General features: G+C 42.1%; 1 protein-coding gene across 1 annotated transcript in view; it reads left to right on the plus strand.

Annotated features, from left to right (window-relative positions):
- LOC148029225 (transcription factor TGA2.2-like) overlaps positions 1-5,115 on the plus strand; it is a 29,499-nt gene extending 24,384 nt beyond the window's left edge. The window contains exons 9-11 of the mRNA XM_087687998.1: positions 1,182-1,453; positions 4,163-4,399; positions 4,488-5,115. Of these exons, the coding sequence (XP_087544124.1) occupies positions 1,182-1,453; positions 4,163-4,399; positions 4,488-4,634 (656 nt within the window). The 3' untranslated portion in view covers positions 4,635-5,115. The remainder of the gene's footprint in view (positions 1-1,181; positions 1,454-4,162; positions 4,400-4,487) is intronic.
- Positions 5,116-20,345: the final 15,230 nt, after the last annotated feature.

Below are 20,345 nucleotides of genomic sequence, written 5' to 3' on the forward strand. Positions count from 1 at the left end.
TACTTATTAACACTCTCAAAGGGGGTTATTATTATGTGAACAATGGCTTAACTACACAAGAAAAAAAGTCAAAGCGAATGAATAATCAGGAAAGCAAAGACAGACTCTCTGTTAGAAAGCAAACAGCTTTAATGCATCATTGCCTTAAAGTCAGTGCCAACATCTCAGATGACACTAACCAGGTCAATGTAGCACAAGCCAGCCACTTCCATGACAGGCCAGTCAATAGCTTGCTGTGCAACCAATGGAAGGTCTAACGCTATGTTAATCCACGTCAATTTACAGCTGCTGCCATGCCAGCCTAGTCAACAGCTTGATATGCAACCAAACAGAAAATAAAACCCTATGTCAATGATAAATCCATGCCTATGTAATGAATGCTGCCAACAGCTCAGACGGTGACCACTCTAATGTATGGGTAATGCATACAGTGACTTTGGGTGGACTAGTTTTGATGCTGACGTCTCACCGTCAATGCATGGCAAACAGAAGCTTGGGTGGAATAGTAGCAAGGGGGTTGCCAAAATCAAGTTAGAAACATTAGGCAGGCCAGGCAAACATCCAGAGCTATCACAAAAGCAACAGACTTTGTTCCTAGCCAAGCAATCAGGTAAAACAAGAGTTAGATTGGCAAGCTCGTGGTAAATACAATCATAAAGTGTACATTGTCTTGCAACAAAGACCATTCATCAGTCAAGATTGTGGCCCAAGCACAGCCTAAACATTTGATAACATTGTAGAGAATACAACAAAAACAGCAGAAGCAAAAAGATCACAATATGCTAACCAATACAAAGCAGCTTAAGTGATGTAACAAATGGAGAAAGAAGTCAAGCAAGGATCAGCGAGATACAACCAATGCATGAAAAGATGCTGGCATAGAATGTGCTGAGTCTCCTCTCTTCCACACATGCAAAGGAGCCATACGATGACAGCCTTTTTTTCCTTCATCTCCCCTTCACTTTCACTTTTCTTTGTGCGTGTGCGTGTCTGCACGCTTGCATGTGCATGTGTGTGTTTAATCAGTCTTTTGGTCAAACACAATGCTTGATTAATTTATATGTTGAATTTCAGTGCTCCCTGTAGAGAACCTTGCTCTAGAATGTAGTAGTCAAATGGCTAATTAGTTGGTCAAGTACCTGGACAGCTGACAAGGTCTTATGTTGTGTTTTGATTGGTAGGTGTTGCTGCATTTGATATGGACTATGCACGGTGGGTTGAGGAACAAAATAGGCAATTATGTGAACTGCGGTCTGCTTTGGCTGCACATGTGACTGATAATGACTTGCGTGTGCTGGTGGATAATGGTATGGCACATTATGATGAACTTTTTCGACTTAAGGGTATTGCTGTCAAAGCAGATGTCTTTCACATTGTATCTGGTATGTGGAAGACACCAGCAGAGCGTTGTTTCATGTGGATGGGGGGCTTTCGACCGTCGGAACTGCTGAAGGTCTCTCTGTCTCTGTCTGTCTCTGTGTGTGTGTGTGTGTGTGTATATGTGTGCACCTGTGTCTCTCTCTGCCCCTGCTTTCACCAAAAAAAGTTATTTATCATATCCCCTTGTGCACTCAAACAAGCATGCATGCACACCTATATGCACACAACACATTCACGCAACTACATAAATAGGCTTTAATAAGGAGTTGCTTCTTTTTGTTAAGGTGTCACTGGCTTTGTTTTGCTTAATGTTGATTGCGAAGTCCCCATCTTTAATTTGCTGACACAACATGTGTGCAAAAAATACCAACATCAGCAGTGCACAAAGATAAGGACGATGGTTATAACTTAACAGCAACAATGATACCAATGACTAGGAAACAACATTGTTAACTTGAACCAAGATGGCCACCAAGTGATTCCCTTAATACGTAGCATGTGGTGTGTTGTCGGCCAATATGAACTTTGAGAGTCCTGACATTGGTATACCTCCAAGAATGAGAAGCACAAGGCCTTGATCTAGTCGCAAGGCTGTAGCCGATCACTGCTGCAAGAGCAAGTTTAAATCTTCATAGCTGAGGTAAGAGAAAGAGGGACAACTTTAACATCAACTGCAACGATTTACACAGGTGTGAGTGTGGATTTTTGTCATGTGCATGAACTGAGTTTTCATGTGACAGCTGTACTTGAGTCGTTGGATTCATTGGCATGATATGTGATGAGGGGTTCTCTGGACAAATTGCATGAGGTAACTATGTAGGTCTTACACCACTAGCAGATGATGCATTTGAGTTGGAAGAAATTAAAGTTGATCAGACTTTATTAGAGCCGAGGTCTAAGATTGAAGGTTACTTAACGCACATTAAGTTTTACTCTTTCGTATTAGAGCCTAGGTCTGATACTGTAGGTTACTTAAGGTGCATTGAGCATTCATGTGAATGATCTTAAATGTTTAAGTATATGTACGAGTGTGCACATAGCTTGTTTGACATGCATAAATGTAGATTTTGGTGAAGAACTAAAAGATTTAGAAGTGGTATAGGCTGCTGCTCCAGATGCTACATCATTTCACAAGTTCTACTACAGCAGTTTAAACTTTTGGCGTACCTGCTCATCTAGATTGAAATCAGGATGAATTTGGTCCTGATATATATTCCAGGGTGCAGAGGTAAGTGAGGCAGAGCTAACCAATCTCAGCCTTCAGATGACAGCTTGTGTCTACATCTTAGCTAAGCACATAGGGTACCAAAGGTGGTAAGAGTCCATCTGTTATTAAAGGTTTTGATGCTGTTGGTATAGCAGGTAAGTTACTTAGTGTTCATGTTACCTTTCCTCTCTTTGTTGATATGGATGACAAGGTAGCATACAAGGTTTTCTGTATTACATATGGCTTAAAAGACCTATGCCATTCTATGGTCTTTTGTATGTGTTGCTGTAATGCCCCACCCCCTTTTCTCTCTTTTCCGCTCTCTATATTTTCCATGTGCACCTACATACAGCAGTTGACACTGGGGCACAGCAGCTTGCAATATTCCTGTAGAGTCCGTACAACCTGGCCAGTCTGCCTCAACTTGTTCGCATCCCATAAGCCCACTCCTGCCAAGCACATGGGAGGAATGCCTATGCCAATGAGTTTGCAACTTGGAAGCAGAGAACATAGCCTTAAAGATTCACTAGTCAAAGTGCATAAATTGGTGATGGATGTGGCTACACCACTAACAGATGATTGAAGGCCACTTCAAGCAAATGGCAAGAGTGCAAGAGTTCTAGAAAGAAAACAAGGAAGCAAGTAATTATACAAGTTATGAAAGGCATCATCTTTCCAACAGTAGATGAAGTTACATTGTAAAAAGAGATTGTATCCCATGCCTAGGAGGCCTCCTTGATAGGTGGTGTGAAGAAACTCAAGAGAAATGAGATGATATAGACTGCTAAGGATGTTCAGTCATACAAGCTAGAGACCAAAACAAGCCCATTGTTGGAAAAGCAAAGGATTCAATTGGGTGTCATGATACCATGGGGTATCACCAAGTAAGAGAACAATCAAATAACTTTGGTGTTTGAGCTATACAAGATAACGTGGAAGCATGACAGCAATCAAGATTTTCAGGGGAACCAAAAAGTGAATCAAAGATGAATTTACACTAGCACAACTCAAAGCACGACTAGGTGCATTTGCCAAGATGCAGGCGGCCAAGGGAATAGGGAAAATGGGCAGTTATTGAGGTGGTAAAGCTATCACAGAGGACTTTAGAAAGCCTACGCACCAAGTTGCAATATGGTCATTATGTTTGTTACTTAAGTGGCTTTGCAAATAGGGTTTTCTTTTATTGATGCCATCAGAGCCCCAAAGTGGATTGTAACTAAAATCTTGAGGCATTTGTCCTATGCATAATGAGCCTTTGAGGCATCCTAAAGGATGTTAATGTAACTTCCTTTCTTTCTTTGTAGGTGCCTTGAAATAATGATGGTGGCAAGTTTTCAAATGGATGTGTCAGGGCTCTAGTTAGTGCTGTCAGAAGATAGGCCTACCTTTTAGAGCGATGCAATAGTCCTAGATACAAACTTGAACCTATATATCTAAAATATTATTAGGCTATATTTTGACTTTCATAATCCTTGGCATTGGAAGTACTTAACTGGCTGTGCAAGTAGCTGCTTGTGTGCAAGCTATGTATACTTCTGATACCTCGGTTGTAATTCTGAATTGTCTTGTCGACAGATTTTAATTCCTCAGCTGGAGCCACTAACTGAGCAGCAATTAATAGCAGTTTGTAACTTACAGCAATCCTCACAGCAGGCTGAGGATGCCCTATCACAAGGGATGGAAGCCTTGCAGCAGAATCTGGCCGACACGCTCGCTGCTGGTTCCCTGGGAACACCAAATGTTGCTAATTATATGGGTCAGATGGCCATGGCCATGGGGAAGCTTGGCACACTTGAGAACTTTGTTCGGCAGGTTGGTTCAGTAATAATATTTTTAGTTTCGATGTTGTTTTTGATGGTATTAATCTTGTTGCATATGTTGGTTGGTTGCCTCTGAGCAGGCCGACAACTTGAGACAACAGACACTTCAACAGATGAACCGTATCCTTACAACTCGTCAGGCAGCAAGGGGCCTGCTTGCAATGGGTGATTATTTTTCGCGGCTACGTGCTCTCAGCTCTCTTTGGGTAGCACGTCCACGAGAATAAGTGTTGAGAAAAAGTTGTGAGAAACTTGTACTCAGCGTCCAGGCAATCTATGATGCAGAGCAGTCGAAGCACTCACTGTCTCTCTTACTTTAACACCACAAGATTCAGCCCACGATGACCTGTTGGATATGTGAAGTAATCTAGTCTCTATTTTCTTTCCTTACAGCTGAACGGTAGGCTTGAAGTGTTAGCCAAACCACTTCACTATAGCATTGTTATACTCGACTTTTCCAGCTCATTTTAGTACAATAGGCTGAAATAGCAGCAAATATAGAATATGGGCTGTTAAAACATGAATAAGGCAAAATAGAATAAGAAGGATCATGTATATGATTTGTGTGTGGAGGCCCAGGTACTTTGTATAATTTTAGTGCTTGGCTCACATTAATATCAGGGTGAAGCAGCCTGTCTGTGTGCCTGGGCTCCACTTGGGTTTAATTGTAAAATTTCCTTGCTCAATGTAGTCAATTTTTTCTAGTTATGATGTGTATCACATTGAATGTTATTACTGAACCGAAAGTTATTTACTGATGCACCTGAAAACTTCCTGGATTTTGTGGAGTGTTTTATGTTTTAGCCCAATGTTCACATTCCACAGTAAGATTGCTAAATTAATGGGGTTGGAAACATTTTCAGATATGGTGTGAATATGTCATAGGACATGCAATTTTGAAGTGTCAAAAGTGTGCAGCTGTCACACACGTTTGTGTGAAGCAATTGGTTAGCAAAATCTCATTTTTACGTCTATATCAGATGTGACCAAACGATACAATTATGAATTTACCACTTTGGGACTGACTACTTGATGCCAGGATGGAATGCTGGGGCAACAAGAAACAGGTGTCTGCACACTGCCTCGTATTCTAAATCTACCTAATATTCATCCTTGATATGCAGGTCAAGTTGCATGTCAAAGATATTAAGAAGGGTACCTAAACAAGTAATGTCCATAGAGGCTTTTAAGAATGTAATCATGGTAGTTATTAATAGTTTGGTCTGTAAAAAGTTCTTTGGTTTTAACTTGCAAGAGCGGCAGAAGGGACTCTATTTTGAGATCCAAACAAGTAATTTCTGCAAAATTGTTTTTGTCCTTCAGCATGTTAGGGAGCCCCCTTGACTTGTTCTTGATATTCTCTTGCATGATTGGTCACAAAACGGGAATTGACTAAGGTGGTCTTGATATTTGACATACCATACCGATCTTATTGCCGTGTGATTGTACATGGCCTCTTCAAAGTTGCATGTGATTATCCTAAGTGATCAAGCCTTCAATGTAAGTAATAACAGACTGTGCTTTAATACAACGATCATTAATTGTGTTTGGCTCATGATTTGTGAGTTTAGAACTATGTATTGCTAGTCATTCGAAAAGCAGGAGTTTGACCTAATAATGGACTGTTTCTGCAATTGATATCTTAGGATAATTGGCTCCAGCCGAGCTCAATGCCAGAAAGAACTGTCACTTTGTTGGTGCTTGACTACTGATTTGCAAATTCAAAACTTTTTGTATACCCACGCTCTTAAAAACCGAGAATTTTGGCTGGATATAATATTGTATTCTTTTTGCAATTGATAATTTTGTATAATTGGCTCCAGCCTAGCTTTAAATAACAACAATTCATTTTAATCCATTAGTGAAGTATTCTTAATTGAATGTTTTGATGAGACTGAATTTGTATAGTAGATGACCTGCAGTGTGTGTGAATGCCATAGTTGGTATTCGTCGAGAATTTGTATGTTTGCTATTTCGCACAACAAAGTAATTGGAGCATCAAATTTTATCTTTGTAGGATATTCTTCATAGTTTCTTTATTAACTCCTTGGATAATTTAATTTATGACATGATCATGTGAGCTGATAGGACATTGCCCCAAGGTGTGACATATGTTGTTGCAAGACTCTTTAATTATTTTCAATCATTTGTATAGAAGTTGGATAATTGCTTTAGAAAGAAATATGTGCATGTAGAATGAAATATCATGTGCCCGAAGTCCATAGGAGGGATAAGTTGAGAGGCCCCATTTACTCAAGCAAAAGCTACCTCGAGGCCCCATTCACTTAAGTAAAAGCTACCTTGGGCTTCATTAAAACTACAATCTTTCCGCCTCCATTGAAAGGATGAGAGCGTAGATAAAGATAGTTGGATGTTATGTATCTAATGTTTTAAGTTTCCATGCAAGAGTAGGTATTAGTATGCCTTCTGTAAGGGCTGAACACTTGTATGCTAAAACCATGGACAACAAAATATTGTAAGTGTGTATAAGTAGTTTGTACACGGATAAATGTAGTTTGTAAATATAGTTTATGCCCTTTGGGATGCCTTACTTTTCAAGATATGAGGTTTATGAGGGGTACTCAGTTGGCTCAACATGGAAGAAATATGAAGATAGGATAGCCCAAATGTTTTAGGTAAGGAGGTTTGTGGGCCTAGCTCATCTTGGTACAAACATCAATGTAGTGTAGCCCACTTGATATTGTGGATGATTGTGATGTTAACTTAAAAGAGGATTGGTGGGCCCCATAATTCATGCAACAAGGACTACCACATGTGCTTAGCTTGGATGCAACTTCACATTATCTCGTGTAAGCTCAAATTATTATATTATGTAAATGTAAATGTTTCAAGAAGCATGATGCTATTACATGGGCATGATAAAACAAGAAGATCAATGCTTAAATGGTTACATTGCAAAATGATTTCAAGAAGTATGATGCTTTGTGCTACATTGTTATTCTCAAAAAATCATGTTGAGTTGAGTTCTTGTTTTGATATGGTCTTGTATAGAGTGAAATCAAAGGCATGATATTCAAGGACTGTTGTAATGGCATTGCATTACATTGATTACACGTAAGAGCAACGTGTGCATCTAGATGAGAGCAAAAGTAGACATTGTTAGTAGAGAGAATAAACAAGTTCAAGGTGCGTTGCAATGAATTGTGTACATGTTGCCATGGAAAAGAATATGGTGGAAATATTTTATTAGCCCTAGCAATAAGTATCCTTGTGTCATGGATATGTGACTGGAAAGTGGCAAATAGGTACAAAGGTGATAATTGCAAACTAATCAATGTTCTTATCGATAAGCACGTGGACAAATCTAACACTAATATATCTTGCATAGTGTTCTTACATGTCTTAGTTGCCAATATGCGATGACTTGAGTCATTTTTACGTGGTTGCTCTCTAGCATTGAAATCGCCTATTTGTAAGGATTCTTGAAATTTTATTGCATTTCTAGGTTCATACAATTGAACACAAAATCTTATTGCGTTTCGTCCATAGAATTGAAGACAAAATTTTACATACCTTCACTATACTTGTTCACTAGAGCTTATATACAAGCCTCAAAATTTTTTAGTTTTTTACGTTTTTGTTTAGAAGCTTGTAGAATATTCAAGATAATTACATATAGGTGTTATTATTTCTATGCAAAAAGGATAATAGAAACCCAATAGGTCATGGACTAACTAGAAAGGTCTAGTAAGCAAGCCTACTAACTATATAGGAAAATTGAAAAATGTTCCAAGTGGGGCAAACTTGAGTCTTCAAGGAACAATATTGATCCCTAATGTAGTGCTTTTCCTAAGTATATTGTTTGGGTCCTTGGATGGTCCAAACTACTCTTGAATTGCTGTCAAGATATAAGATAGACACAATTGAAAGGCAATCGAGGCACATCTTATTTTGGCTTGATTTGCTTAATCTCTTCACAACCAATGACCCTTCTGTATGGACATCCATTAGGAAGCAACGGTAGACTGTCTAATTTTAGATTGATCTTTAAAGCATTAGGAATTCTTAGATCTTAACAGACATGTAAGGAATGGGTAGTTCTTATTCTAGGCCATTGTTCTATTGCATTGTTAGGAGTTCACAACTCAACCTTTGAGGGTTTTTAATGTAGGATTTAACAAGAAACTATGATGCTTTGGATATGCTAAATTGGAGTCAAATAACATTTTGATTTAGAAGTAATTGTGTATTAACATTTCATAGGCAAAATGAGAATATCAAATATGATTATCAAGGATATAATGTTTGAGATGTAATAAATGAGAGAGAGAGAGAGAGAGAGAGAGAGAGAGAGAGAGAGAGAGAGAGAGAGAGAGAGAGAGAGAGAGAGAGAGAGAGAGAGAGAGAGAGAGAGAGAGAGAGAGAGAGAGAGAGAGAGAGAGAGAGAGAGAGAGAGAGAGAGAGAGAGAGAGAGAGAGAGAGAGAGAGAGAGAGAGAGAGAGAGAGAGAGAGAGAGAGAGAGAGAGAGAGAGAGGGAGGGAGAGAGAGAATTGGTGAGATGAGCGAGCTACAATATCTCCTTATTACAAACCTCCAATGAATGGATGAACTATATACTACCCACATTTATTCCCCTTGTATCATATTCATGCACATCAACATTCATTTGTTCTATGTATCTTGAGTTCTAGATACACTTTATGTTTCTTTGTGTGCTTGAGCATTTCTTTACATGGTAATAAAGCTAGGTACTTACACTAATACCTAAGTCTTAAGGATAAAGCTTGGCACTAAAAAGTGAATAGGAGAATGCAAGAAGATGTGTTAGAAATTGTCACCAAAGGGACCCTCTTTGGAGCCTATTATGTTAGCATCGATATCCCATACACGGAGGCTTTGAGGGACTAGTATCAAACATCTTCATATTGAATGTAGGATTTCTCGAAGATTGAAGGCCCCCCCAAGATCTAGATATCTTATCACAAAAGATGAATACATAGGGATTTTGAGGAGAGTTGAGAAGGTTACACGAGGGTTACACCCTTATGCCTCATATCTAATCTGCAATATTATCCCTTTAGCATATATCCTAATGATTGTGTATACAACCAAGAGAAACATGAACAATATTTAGATGAAAATATTGAGGAGGATCCAAAACTCCCAACCCAAGGATACATATTTTAGTGATCATGTGTGTCATGTACAACCATGTCTTACATATGCAGCTTAGTTGAAGTGAATTAGTAAGAGTCAAACAAGGACATTAAGAGCTTTGAGGGGGTATTTGTTTATTGATCTATTTGTCCCATACATTTAAGGTGGAGATTTGTCCATGCCTTTGTCACTCGATAGCCTATTTCTTTCATTTCTAGGTAGGAATTTATTTTAGTCTAGCACGTAGATTGGTGGCTAGCTTGACATTGGCTTTCTTAGTTGACATGCTATCAAGAAGTCTTTTCTACATGTTGGGGATAAAGGCATATGTGCCTATGTCACCCTCTATTTACTTCACACTCACCATGATCACATACTTGTACACTGTAGGTAGAGGATACCCATCACTGCTACTTTATTCTTTATTCTCTCATTGATTATTGAATAAGGGAAGGTTGATGACACATTGTAACTGTTGGAGTTCCCACATCTCGAGTCTCTCTCTCTTGCTCTCTTGCTTCATCCTCAATAGCTGGCATCTCTTTTACTTATGCTTTTGCTTATCACACATTGTGACTATTGGAGTTCCCATATCTCAAGTCACTCTCTCTTGCTCTATCCTCAGTAGCTTGCATCTCTCTTACTTGTGCTTGCTTATGCTTCCACTTGGGCTTTTCCTTTCAATTGGTGTCAGAGCCAACCCTTCGAGGAGTTTCTTCATCATTCATTCAGTCTATGACAAAAGCTTCAACTTGAAGGTTTCATGGTAGCTCAATCCTCTTCTGAAGGTATGCATATTGCTCTCGCTTCTTCTCAACAGCTTGCTCCCATGTGCTAAGGCTTAATCCAAGGGTTCAATAGACCCTATTGATCACTACTCATGGCTCAATAGTAGCAACATCATCAGTAGGATTAGCATAGGGATTAACATGACCAATGTGATTTATGCCTCAGTCAATCACTTCTTGCTTCTCTTCGGCACTTGGCAAAGGCTTTGACATTTCCCTAGTATTAGTATCTTGCACTTGGACATTGTTTGGAGCTCACAAGCCTTTGTTATCTGTTGTATAATGCAGTAGGCCTGCTATAATATAAGTCAAAAGAATGTTATTTGGTGAGTGTTTGGAGCTCCTATATGCCTATTGATGCCCATTTAGTCCATCGATGCTTGGAGGATGTTGTGGTGATGCATTGAAGTTCTATTAGATTGCTTTGAGCTCAAATAGCTCAGTTTATGCATGTTTTCATTACTGTACACTATTTGGGCAGCACACATTAATCGGAAAAGACACATGTATTGAAGGTTTATATGCTTCTCGAGTATATCATATATGCTTATGTGAATGCTTGGCATTGATGTATGTGCTTGGCCATGTCTATGGTGACATTTGAGGCTTCGCTTTGAGCTAGATTCTATGTCTTGAAGCTTTGGCTATTACTTCAGTTATTTCAATGATTGTCACTTCTTGCGGGTCTAATGACCCATTCGGTTTTACGCTCCAGGATATATTGGTTAATGTTTTTTGGGCACTTGGATATCATGTACTTGATGTATTGAGCCTTGCACTATTCTTTCACACCTCGGATACACTTTAGTAGATGCACTTTCAAGATCTTTGCATTTACTTGGATACATTGCGTTAGAGCTTTGGGTTTCTACGTAGTTGAGCTTGGATTACAGAGACGGTGGGACTCTTGTCTTATGTACATGCTCTTTTGGATATTGTTGGATGCAGTTACACCTACTAGTGGATTGATTTGACTTACATGCTTTGGACATTGACACTTACTTTGTTTGTAAGGTTCACTGATGTATACATGCTTCTTGGTTATGTATTGGGCTTTATTACTCTTTGCTTGGTTAGTTGTGTATTTGAATGATCTCTGCACTTGATATTGATATCTATGCCTATGGGATGTATTGGTTATTGACTCCGTTGGGTTTATGACAGATTTTAGTAGCCTATTCACTACTAGTTGCTCTTATCTATCCTAGTTGTTACTTGGATATTCCTAGCAATGGAAGCTTGGTATTTTTTGATTATTTGCCCACAATGGTCTTAGCATACTATTGCATTTATTACAACAATGCTATAATTATAGTTTTTAGTATTGTCTTGGAGAGTAGACATTGTACTTTGATAGTCTATTACTTGCAGTTGTGGATAGCTCTCTACCTTCGTATTTCCTTATATTTTGCCCTTAGTTTGCCCTTAGTTTGGCTAAGTTTTGAGGTTGATGTGCAGTAATTTACAATAGCCTATTCTTGGACTTTGCATTGGTATACTAACATTATAGTGGATCTTCAAATGATAGTGTTATTTTCAATATTGAAAAGCTTGATGACACTAATTTCACCTATTGAAAGATGCAAGTATGGCAAGTATTTGTCCAAAGGAAGTAGGCTAGGCCGTTGAAAATTTAGAGTGTAAAGCTTGAAGGCATAGACCAGGATGATTAGGATGAGGTATGTAAATCCAATCTTATACTATCATTATCTAAACATGTTTATTTCAATGTTGTAGCACTTGAGGATAATGCCTAGTAGTTATGAAAAAAAGATATGTAATCTCTATGACAAGAAAGTCTTGTATCATAGATGTATTGGTTGAAATAGGTCATGTGCCTTTACATGAAATGACTAGTGTATCCACACATTTGAATGAATTTCATTTGATCTTCAGCTAGTTGACTTCATAGGGCATTGAGTTCACGGATAAACTGCCTCTCTTGTTCTTGCTTGTGACACTTCACAAGCAAGTCATGGGCCACTTTTCATATTGCCATATGTGCTAATATACCTAAGGATGGCTTGAAACTCTAGGATGTTGAGGGTTCTTTACTCACAGAGAAGATAAATAGAAAGAATGTAGATGGAGCCTATACTTCTCATGCATTGACTATTAGGGACATTCAATATGGTAAGAGTGGTGATGACCATTGTGGTAGATACTCATAGAGGTCTTAGTCTTGTGCGTAGTCTCGTAGTAAGTCTTGTGGTAGTAAGCCCTCTATTACATATCATTATTGTGGGAAGCAAGGCCATATTTGGTTGTAGTGCTATAAGATGCACGATGATAAGTGCAAAGAGAAAGGCAAGTGCAAAGTGCACGAAAAGTTTGATGATCACATCATTATCCCTAATAAGTCTAGTGTAAAGATTGAAGAGATAAATATAGTACATAGCCTGAGCCAGATGATGAGTAGTAGCTTCCTCTCATGATGCTTCTCAGGTGAAAATTGCTTTGTCTATGTATTCTTAGTAGTGATTGCTTGATTCATGTTACCCCACATAGGGATTGGTTTCAGTCCTATTGCAACATAATAGGTTCTATTAGAGTTTTGGAAAATGACTTAGCATCGGATATTATTTGCATTGGAGATATATGATTGCAGTTTCCTTAAGTAGCTCTTTTACTTTGCATCATGCACGAATGAACAATACCTTTCCATGGCACATAAAGAAGCTCAAACCAGCTGTAGTGGGAGCTCACGCTCAATCGCCAAGACCCACGGACCGCTTATTGCTTCAAGCGTTTCAAGTGAGCTCTAATGGCTATCTCTCACCTAGCCGACACTCCGTCGATCCTACGTGTGTAGTGAGCTTACCTTGATGCCGATGTGAGTAGCCTCCTCCCTCGCACACCTCGGTAGCTCCACGATTCTTGATGCTAGCTCAAGCATCCTCAAGCCTCCTCAAGCCTCCTCCATCTCCAAGCTCCATCCTCCATAGCCGCGCGCACGAGAAAAGAGAAGAGAAGAGAAGAGAAGAAGAGAAGAGGAGATGGTGAAGAGCTTCACCCTCTTGATCCCTCACTCCCACACAGTCACTCCCTCCCACTCTCACACTCCCTCTCTCAAGAGCACACACAAGAAGAGAAGAAGAGAAGAAGAGAAGAAGAAGAGAGCTCTTGTTAGCCACACACCAAAGAATGAGCTTCCATTCACTTTTTGAACTTTATATACAAACCCTAAAATCCCATGGGCACCCATCCCCTTTTTTACATGACCGGCCATTGTGGTAAGGTCTTTTTTCCATTTCCCTCTTCTTGCCTTACACCTCTAGCCTATGCTCGTCTAATATTTTACAATTGGCACAGGAGGGAGCTTGGCGCTCTTTTACAAGAGTTTTCCAAGTTTTTTGAGGCGCCTTTCATTTAAAATTGCGCCTTTGGTCTCGGCTTAGCTTTTAGAGGTCGCCTGCGTGTCTTTGCTCTTCTTCCATGCTTTTTCCGCTTTTTCCTTCATTTTCTGCCATTTTCTGCCATTTCGACTTGGGGTTAACATTACCCCCCTCCGAGACGGGTGCCAGTCCCATGGCACTTCTGTGTTGTTATAGGGTGGTAGGCACTTGGGCAATGATGGTGTAAAGGGAAGGACCACATGTAGATTCAGGTGCGTGTGGAAGTTGATGTTTGTCAGGGAAGCCAGATGGACAGTGAATGGTTGACGGGGGCCTCCGAAGTTGGTGGTTTGCCGCTTGTGTGATGCCTGAAAGGAGAAAGTGCGGTGCTCTTCCTAAGGGGAGTGTCTACCTTACTCCGCAGGTAGGGGTGGCATTTGCAATCCAGCATGTAAGGCTCTGCGTGCGATACTGAGCTTTCTTTACATCACCTCCAATGACTCTCCTTGCACTGAGCGGGTGGTGTCCATAATGGTGTCGAGGAAGGCTTTTTGTTGGGCACCGAAGGCCACTTGGGCGGCTTCTGCCTTGCTCTCTGCAATGATTTTCTCCTTCTCTACCAGAGCAAGGCGCCGTGCTAGTGTCTTCACCCTCTTTTCATTGTGCACAGCCCACTCCTCTGCTCTTTTGTTCATTTCTTCCAAGCTCTCTCCTTGCTTTAGGGTTAGTATAATGAGTTTCTGCTCTTGGTCCTCCAACTCCCTGACTAGCCTCTCTTGCTCTTCTTTTTCAGAGTTTAGTTGATCTGTCAGGCACTCAATCTCCTCTTGCTGCTTCTCCATGTCTTGTTCTCTCTCCTCATCTCTGGTATTCAGCTCGGCCACAAGCGCATCAACCTGAGCAGATTTCGTAACGAGCTCCTGGTATTGCACTATCAGGAGCTTGTGCTCTCTTTGCATCTTCACTAGCTCCTGTGTTTTGTTTTCAAGCTGCTGTCTCCAGTGCTCCTCCCTGTCATCCTTAGCCTTCATTTCTTGCTTGAGATCTGCGATCTCCCTTTGCTGCATGGCTATCATCCTCGTTTTATCCAGCTGGAAGGTGGCTACTTTTTTCTTCTCAGCTACCAACTCAGCCACGACTATCTTGTGTTCCTCCTTAGCTTTCTCCAATTGGGACAGCAGCTCGGCAACGTACTCATCGTAGTTAGCCGATGGCGTCATCGTTGTATGGATGGGTGAGGTTGAGGCTTCTACCTTTTGCCTTTTAGGATCTTGCTTGGATTCCGCATCAGTAGCTGACCGCTTTTGTCCTGTGGCCGTGGTTCCTGTGCTCTGTCCCTGGGCCATCTCTTTGTTGATGAAGTATTGCATCCATGCCACAAAATTTGACACGTCGGCACTGGTCAGGATGCCAGGGGTGATGGTGGTGGGTTTAGTGGAAGGCACCAGGAGGGTAGGAATTGGATGAATTGGGGCCTTGCCCTTGCCCTCAGTGACTGCAGGTGGCACGATCTCTAGCACCTGAGTGCTAGACCCTGGCCTTTCTTCTCTATGTGGGCTCCAGTTCCCCAATTCATCAGCTCAGCTTTGTTGCTCGATGGACCAGCGTGTGGCTTCAGCCAGGTCCTCTTCCTCCTTCCTTCTTAGTTCTTCCTCTTCCTCATCCGCCTTTCTTCTCCCTTCCTCCTCCGTTTTTCTCTGCTCTTCCTTCTTTTTCTCTTTTTCTTCTTTTTCCTTTCTTTTCTTCTCCTCTGCTTCATGTTTCGATGCCTTCTTTGCTTTCTGCAATTCTTCTTTTTCCTTCTCTTCCTCCTGTCTTTTCTTCCTCTCTCTTTCCTTGGCCTCTTTTAGGGACTCTTTCTTTGCCCTTTCCAAGTCTTCTCTCTCCTTCTTTCTACCTTCGTCATCCTTCTTCTTTCTCTGCGTTGTCTTCTTCTTAGGCTTCTTGGTTGTCTTTTTGCTTGTCTGTCCTTCCCCTTCTTCGTCTGTCTCAGTTCTATCAGTGGACCTATCCTTGTCCTAGTGAGGAGGCGACCTCTCTGACGTTTCTCCTTCTCCTTCTTCTGCATCCTGTGCTTCCTTTACTGCCTCCTGGATGAGCGCAGTCAAGACACCTCCATACCCGATGAAGGAGGCTTTGGAGGAGGCCTTCTTTCTTTCTGTAGCTTTAGAGGCTGGAGATTCTCCTCCTGCTGGCACACTTTCTAGGGCCAATGCTTTGGCTGCCTGGTCGATCATTTTTCGCACGTACCCGTTCCAGTCTACTTCATCTAGGGTATGGGCTGCTACATTCTCCAGCACATGTACGCTAATTCGATGCATCAATGAATTGTAGCGTTGGCTGGAGAAGAGCACATGTATCAGCTTGGCTTGCATCCTGGCTTTCGCGTTGGGGATATCTTGGATGCTTATGCCGTCATTTGTGAGCACATCTTCCTTCTTCATTTTAAGCATGGCATAAACATCCCTTTTCTATTTCCTCTCCGTCTTTGGCACCAACCCCAAAGCCTTCTCCACCAAGGCTGGGTCTAAGCAAACCTGTACCTGCTTTGCATTTTCTCCTTTGCCCACCGTCACAGTGCCACATTCTTGATTTGGGTTATACGTTCTGAGAAACTCCACGCACTGCAGGGAAGATACTTCATGAGGTTGCATTGTTCAACCACCCTCCTAGCTGCTTCCTCCTTGGCCACCACAACTTCTATGTTGTGGATGGTTCGAAATTCAAGCTGACTGAAGGCGCGGTTCTCTAGGTGGATGCGGTATTGTTCCCTTTCCTTGTCTGTGAACGGGAGTCAGTGGGCGTGGTCTTGCTGCAACATTTTATGTTCCTGCCATAAATCGTAACTTTCATTAGTGCTTTCCATATATTAATTCGCTGATTGTTGCTGAAAAAGAAAAACTCTATGCTTTTTGAATGAATTCATTAAGAAGCAATGTAGATTTTCCTTTTTAGACTTGGACTTTTTTCCCTTTACTTCAAAGTTTTCATGCCCATTTTCCTACCCCATCCATTTTTTCATAATATATGTTTATGTTTTTCACTAATTTTGCTTTGATTTACCCCCTTTGATTCATTTCTCATCTGATTCATTTTACCTTACTCCCTCCCCTTCCATCTTGAGAAGAATCCTTCCTAGGATTGAGGGTCAAAAGATCAAGGGCTTTTGGCATGTTGGGGTAGGAGTTACTTGTGAAGGAGCCAAGTATAGAAATTTGGATTGTATTCCAATTGAGCTGCACGGTCCAAATCAAAGGGTCAAATTCCCACGTACGTGATGTATGTGAGAACATCTGTGAGGAAGTCACCAGAGTCGACATGGCTAGCAATGTGTAACTCTTCCTCAGTCAACAAGTGATCGAGGTAGGGGTGTCCTTTGATGTGTTCTTCCATGGGTCGGCCATGAAGAGTGGTTAACACTCTATACGAGGTGGGCGCGACGTAAGTGGGATCATACTCTACTGTTTTGATGGCGCAGCGTTGCTCCGCGTTGGTCATTATGCGACATCTTTCAACTTCCCATTGCAACCTAAGAGCGTACCACTGCCTCAAGAAGGGTGATCCAGTATCAGCGAGTTGTGATAACTCCGCGGTTTCTTGGTCAGTGATAGCAGAAGTGGTTTGTGGATCGTATGACGTGATAAGTTGTTGTTTGATGGCTTGCTCCTTGGAGATTTCGCTATTAAGCAACTCAGCAACGGAGCGAGAAGCTTTTGTGAACGCGAATTCAAAGGTTTCCCAAGAGCAAGGCATATTTTGCACTTCAGTTGCAAAGGGTCCTTCTAATAGACCTAAGTCCAAGCAGTCGTAGCTTAGCGCGAGTGACACGAAAGTGTCATCTAGTCTTTTAATACAATCCACCACGTCACCCCCGGTGTCCTCAGCGAGGTTAGCGGCTAGCGCTAAAAAGGATTTTCATTCATAGGAGGGCGTAAGGCCGATAGTGGTTGAGGTTTGACAGAACAAGAGCTTTTGACAACGAAGTTGGGCGATTGGGAGGGTTCGTGAGTTTGTGGTTGGGCCACTTGGATGTTAAGTGGATTAGGAGTAGCCACGACGGACAGGTTGTTGCATTCAGGTTGGAGTTGGGGAGACTGATTGACTTCGGCGGGTGATGACTCTTGTGACGGAGCCTGTGGTTTGGGCTTGTGGGACTCTGTTGGGCCTAGGCATGGATGAGGTGGATGGTTGTGGTTCAGGAGAGCACTGTGGCTTGTGGAGTTGAGGGTTGATGGAACACGGTTTGATCAAGCTTGAGGGCGGTGTATGAATGGTGCCCTTGGCCGTGTGGCCCTTAGGGATCCACAGCCAGGTATTTCCCTCGTAGTAGCCCTGCGCACGTAAGAGGGCTTTAAATGTAGGAGTCCTTTACACCTGAGGGTGATGTTGCAGTCGATTGTTGTTCTGCTGTTACACTGAGGACTAAAACTTCTGACCATTCAAAGCACGTGCTTAAAATCGGGAGATAAACAAACATAGTCATACGTAGACAGATGTTTGCAAGTGAGGCCTGATATAGTCCGGCGGTTGCGGCTGCTTAGGCTTCCATTGAAATCTAGGCTGTTGAGCCTTATGTTTTGCTACTGTGGGCTGTGATTCTTGAATTCTGGGAGGTGGCGGCCGCTCGCTACCCCCTCCTTAGATTTGGTTATGGAGGATTCTATCGGTGGCTTTGCAGACGGTGATGAAGGCGCACAGCCCTTGCTGAAAGCTGCAACAATGTGAACGTTGCCTATTGCAAGGTAGATGCGCTGCGACTCATAATCAATATTGCAGTGAGTCTGCTTTTTGAAAGTGCACCCTAGCAGTGACTTCGTGCCTGCGTCTTTAGCATTTGGCAACACATAAAAAATCATTGCGACAATCTCAGACTCGATAGAAACAGCTACTTTGCACTTGCCGAGGAGTGCGTAGGAATGGGCCCCCATATGGGCTTAATTTAGCATTCGTGGGCTGAAGTGGTGGTCTGCCAAGTTTGGTCCAATGATCATGAGTTAGGACATTGAAGTCTGCTCCCTCATCGATCAGAGCGTTGAAAGCGCAGGTTTGTTTTGCGGTGACCGTTATATGTAGGTATGTGGGCTCTACAGCTTCCTCATCCTCATCATCAATCTCAGTGATTGTGGCCACTCGTACTTTGACAGGCGGTTCTAACATCGGGGGCTCGTGCAAAGGATGGGTGGGAGGGTAGTACTTCTTGACACGACTGCCATTAAAGAAGCCTATTCCCTCACTGTCTAAGGTTTCGAGTTCGACATTGCCTGTGCGGCTGATCGCACGAACTTTGAAGGGTCCAAGGCCTCGAAATTTCATTTTCTGTTTATGTCCCTTAATGGAGTAGAGGAGCACTAAGTCGCCTTGTTCAAAGTCGCGCTGCTTGACATGCTTGTCAAACCAACTCTTGCGATGGGCCTTCTCACATATAAGTGCATGGGTGGCTAGAAGACGGGTCCATGCCTCCTTCCCTTCCCATCATTCTTGAAGGGCTATTCTCAGGCTAGGAACAAAGAATTCTAAGGGTAGAATTGCTTCTGTTCCATAGGTTAGCCGGAACAGGGTTTGGCCGACATCCATTTTATAAGCTGTACGGTAAGCCCACAAAGTTGCCATAAGCTTGTTGTCCCAGTTGCTACATGAGGCTGAGACTACTTTGGTCAGGACATTGACGAGAATCTTATTCATGGATTTTGCTTGATCTTTCGCCTAAGGGTAGTATGGCGATGATTTGCGATGGATAATGAGAAAGGTGGACAGGAGATGCGCTATCACTTCGTTGATGAAGTGCGTGCCTTGGTCACTGACCAGTTCCATGGGCAGTCGAATCGTGAGATCACTTGCTCCCATAAGAACTTGGCAGTCGTCCTAGTGTCATTTTTACGTGTGGCTCTTGCCTCTTCCCATTTCGTGAGGTAATCCGTGGTGGCCACAATGATGTACTTGGCTTGTGAGTACTGCTCGTAGGACTGATGGGTCCTATGAAGTCGATTCCCCATTTTTCGAAGGGTTGTCGAGCAATAATTGGGATCAACTCCATCTGATCCTTGCGAATCGGGACTTTTGTCTATTGGCACTCATCACAATGCTTGACGAATCGCGTGGCATCGTGGAAAAGTGTGGGCCACCATAGTTGAGACTGTAGCACCTTTCGTGCGGTCGTGTCACCGTTAAAGTGTTCTCCTGCAATGCCGCTGTGTGCCTCCAAGAGCACATCATGCATCTCATGCTCACATACACATCTATGCAGCAATCCGTCTTGCCCCATTCTATAAAGTTGGCCTGAAATCAGCTGATAGGGCTAGATCTTAAGGATCAAGCACCGAAGTCGGGCTTTTTCTATTGGTCGCTCAGGTAGTCCGTGCTCAAGCACTTGGACTATGTCATCCGCTCAATATGGCGTTAGATCAGCCTTAAATAAATCTCTCTCGCTAGATAGGTAGAATAGATGGGCGTCGGGTAATTCATCAACGACACCTTGTCTAGCGGCTTCTCCCATGGGAATGTGTGACATATGGTTAGCCATGTAGTATTGTTTTCCTTTCCGCACAACCACGGAGAAATCAAATTCCAAGAGCAGAAGGAGCCATCGAGCTATGCATCCTGTAGCACAAGGTTTGTTTACTAGATAGAGAAGGGCTTGATGGTCCACAAAAAAGATGAAGGGTGTGGCCAATAGATAATGCCGAAATTTCTTCACAGC

This window comes from Lygodium microphyllum, chromosome 11 (genome assembly GCF_053477565.2).
Source record: "Lygodium microphyllum isolate KBCC chromosome 11, Lygodium_microphyllum_v1.1.10, whole genome shotgun sequence".
In the NCBI taxonomy this organism is placed as follows: domain Eukaryota; kingdom Viridiplantae; phylum Streptophyta; class Polypodiopsida; order Schizaeales; family Lygodiaceae; genus Lygodium; species Lygodium microphyllum.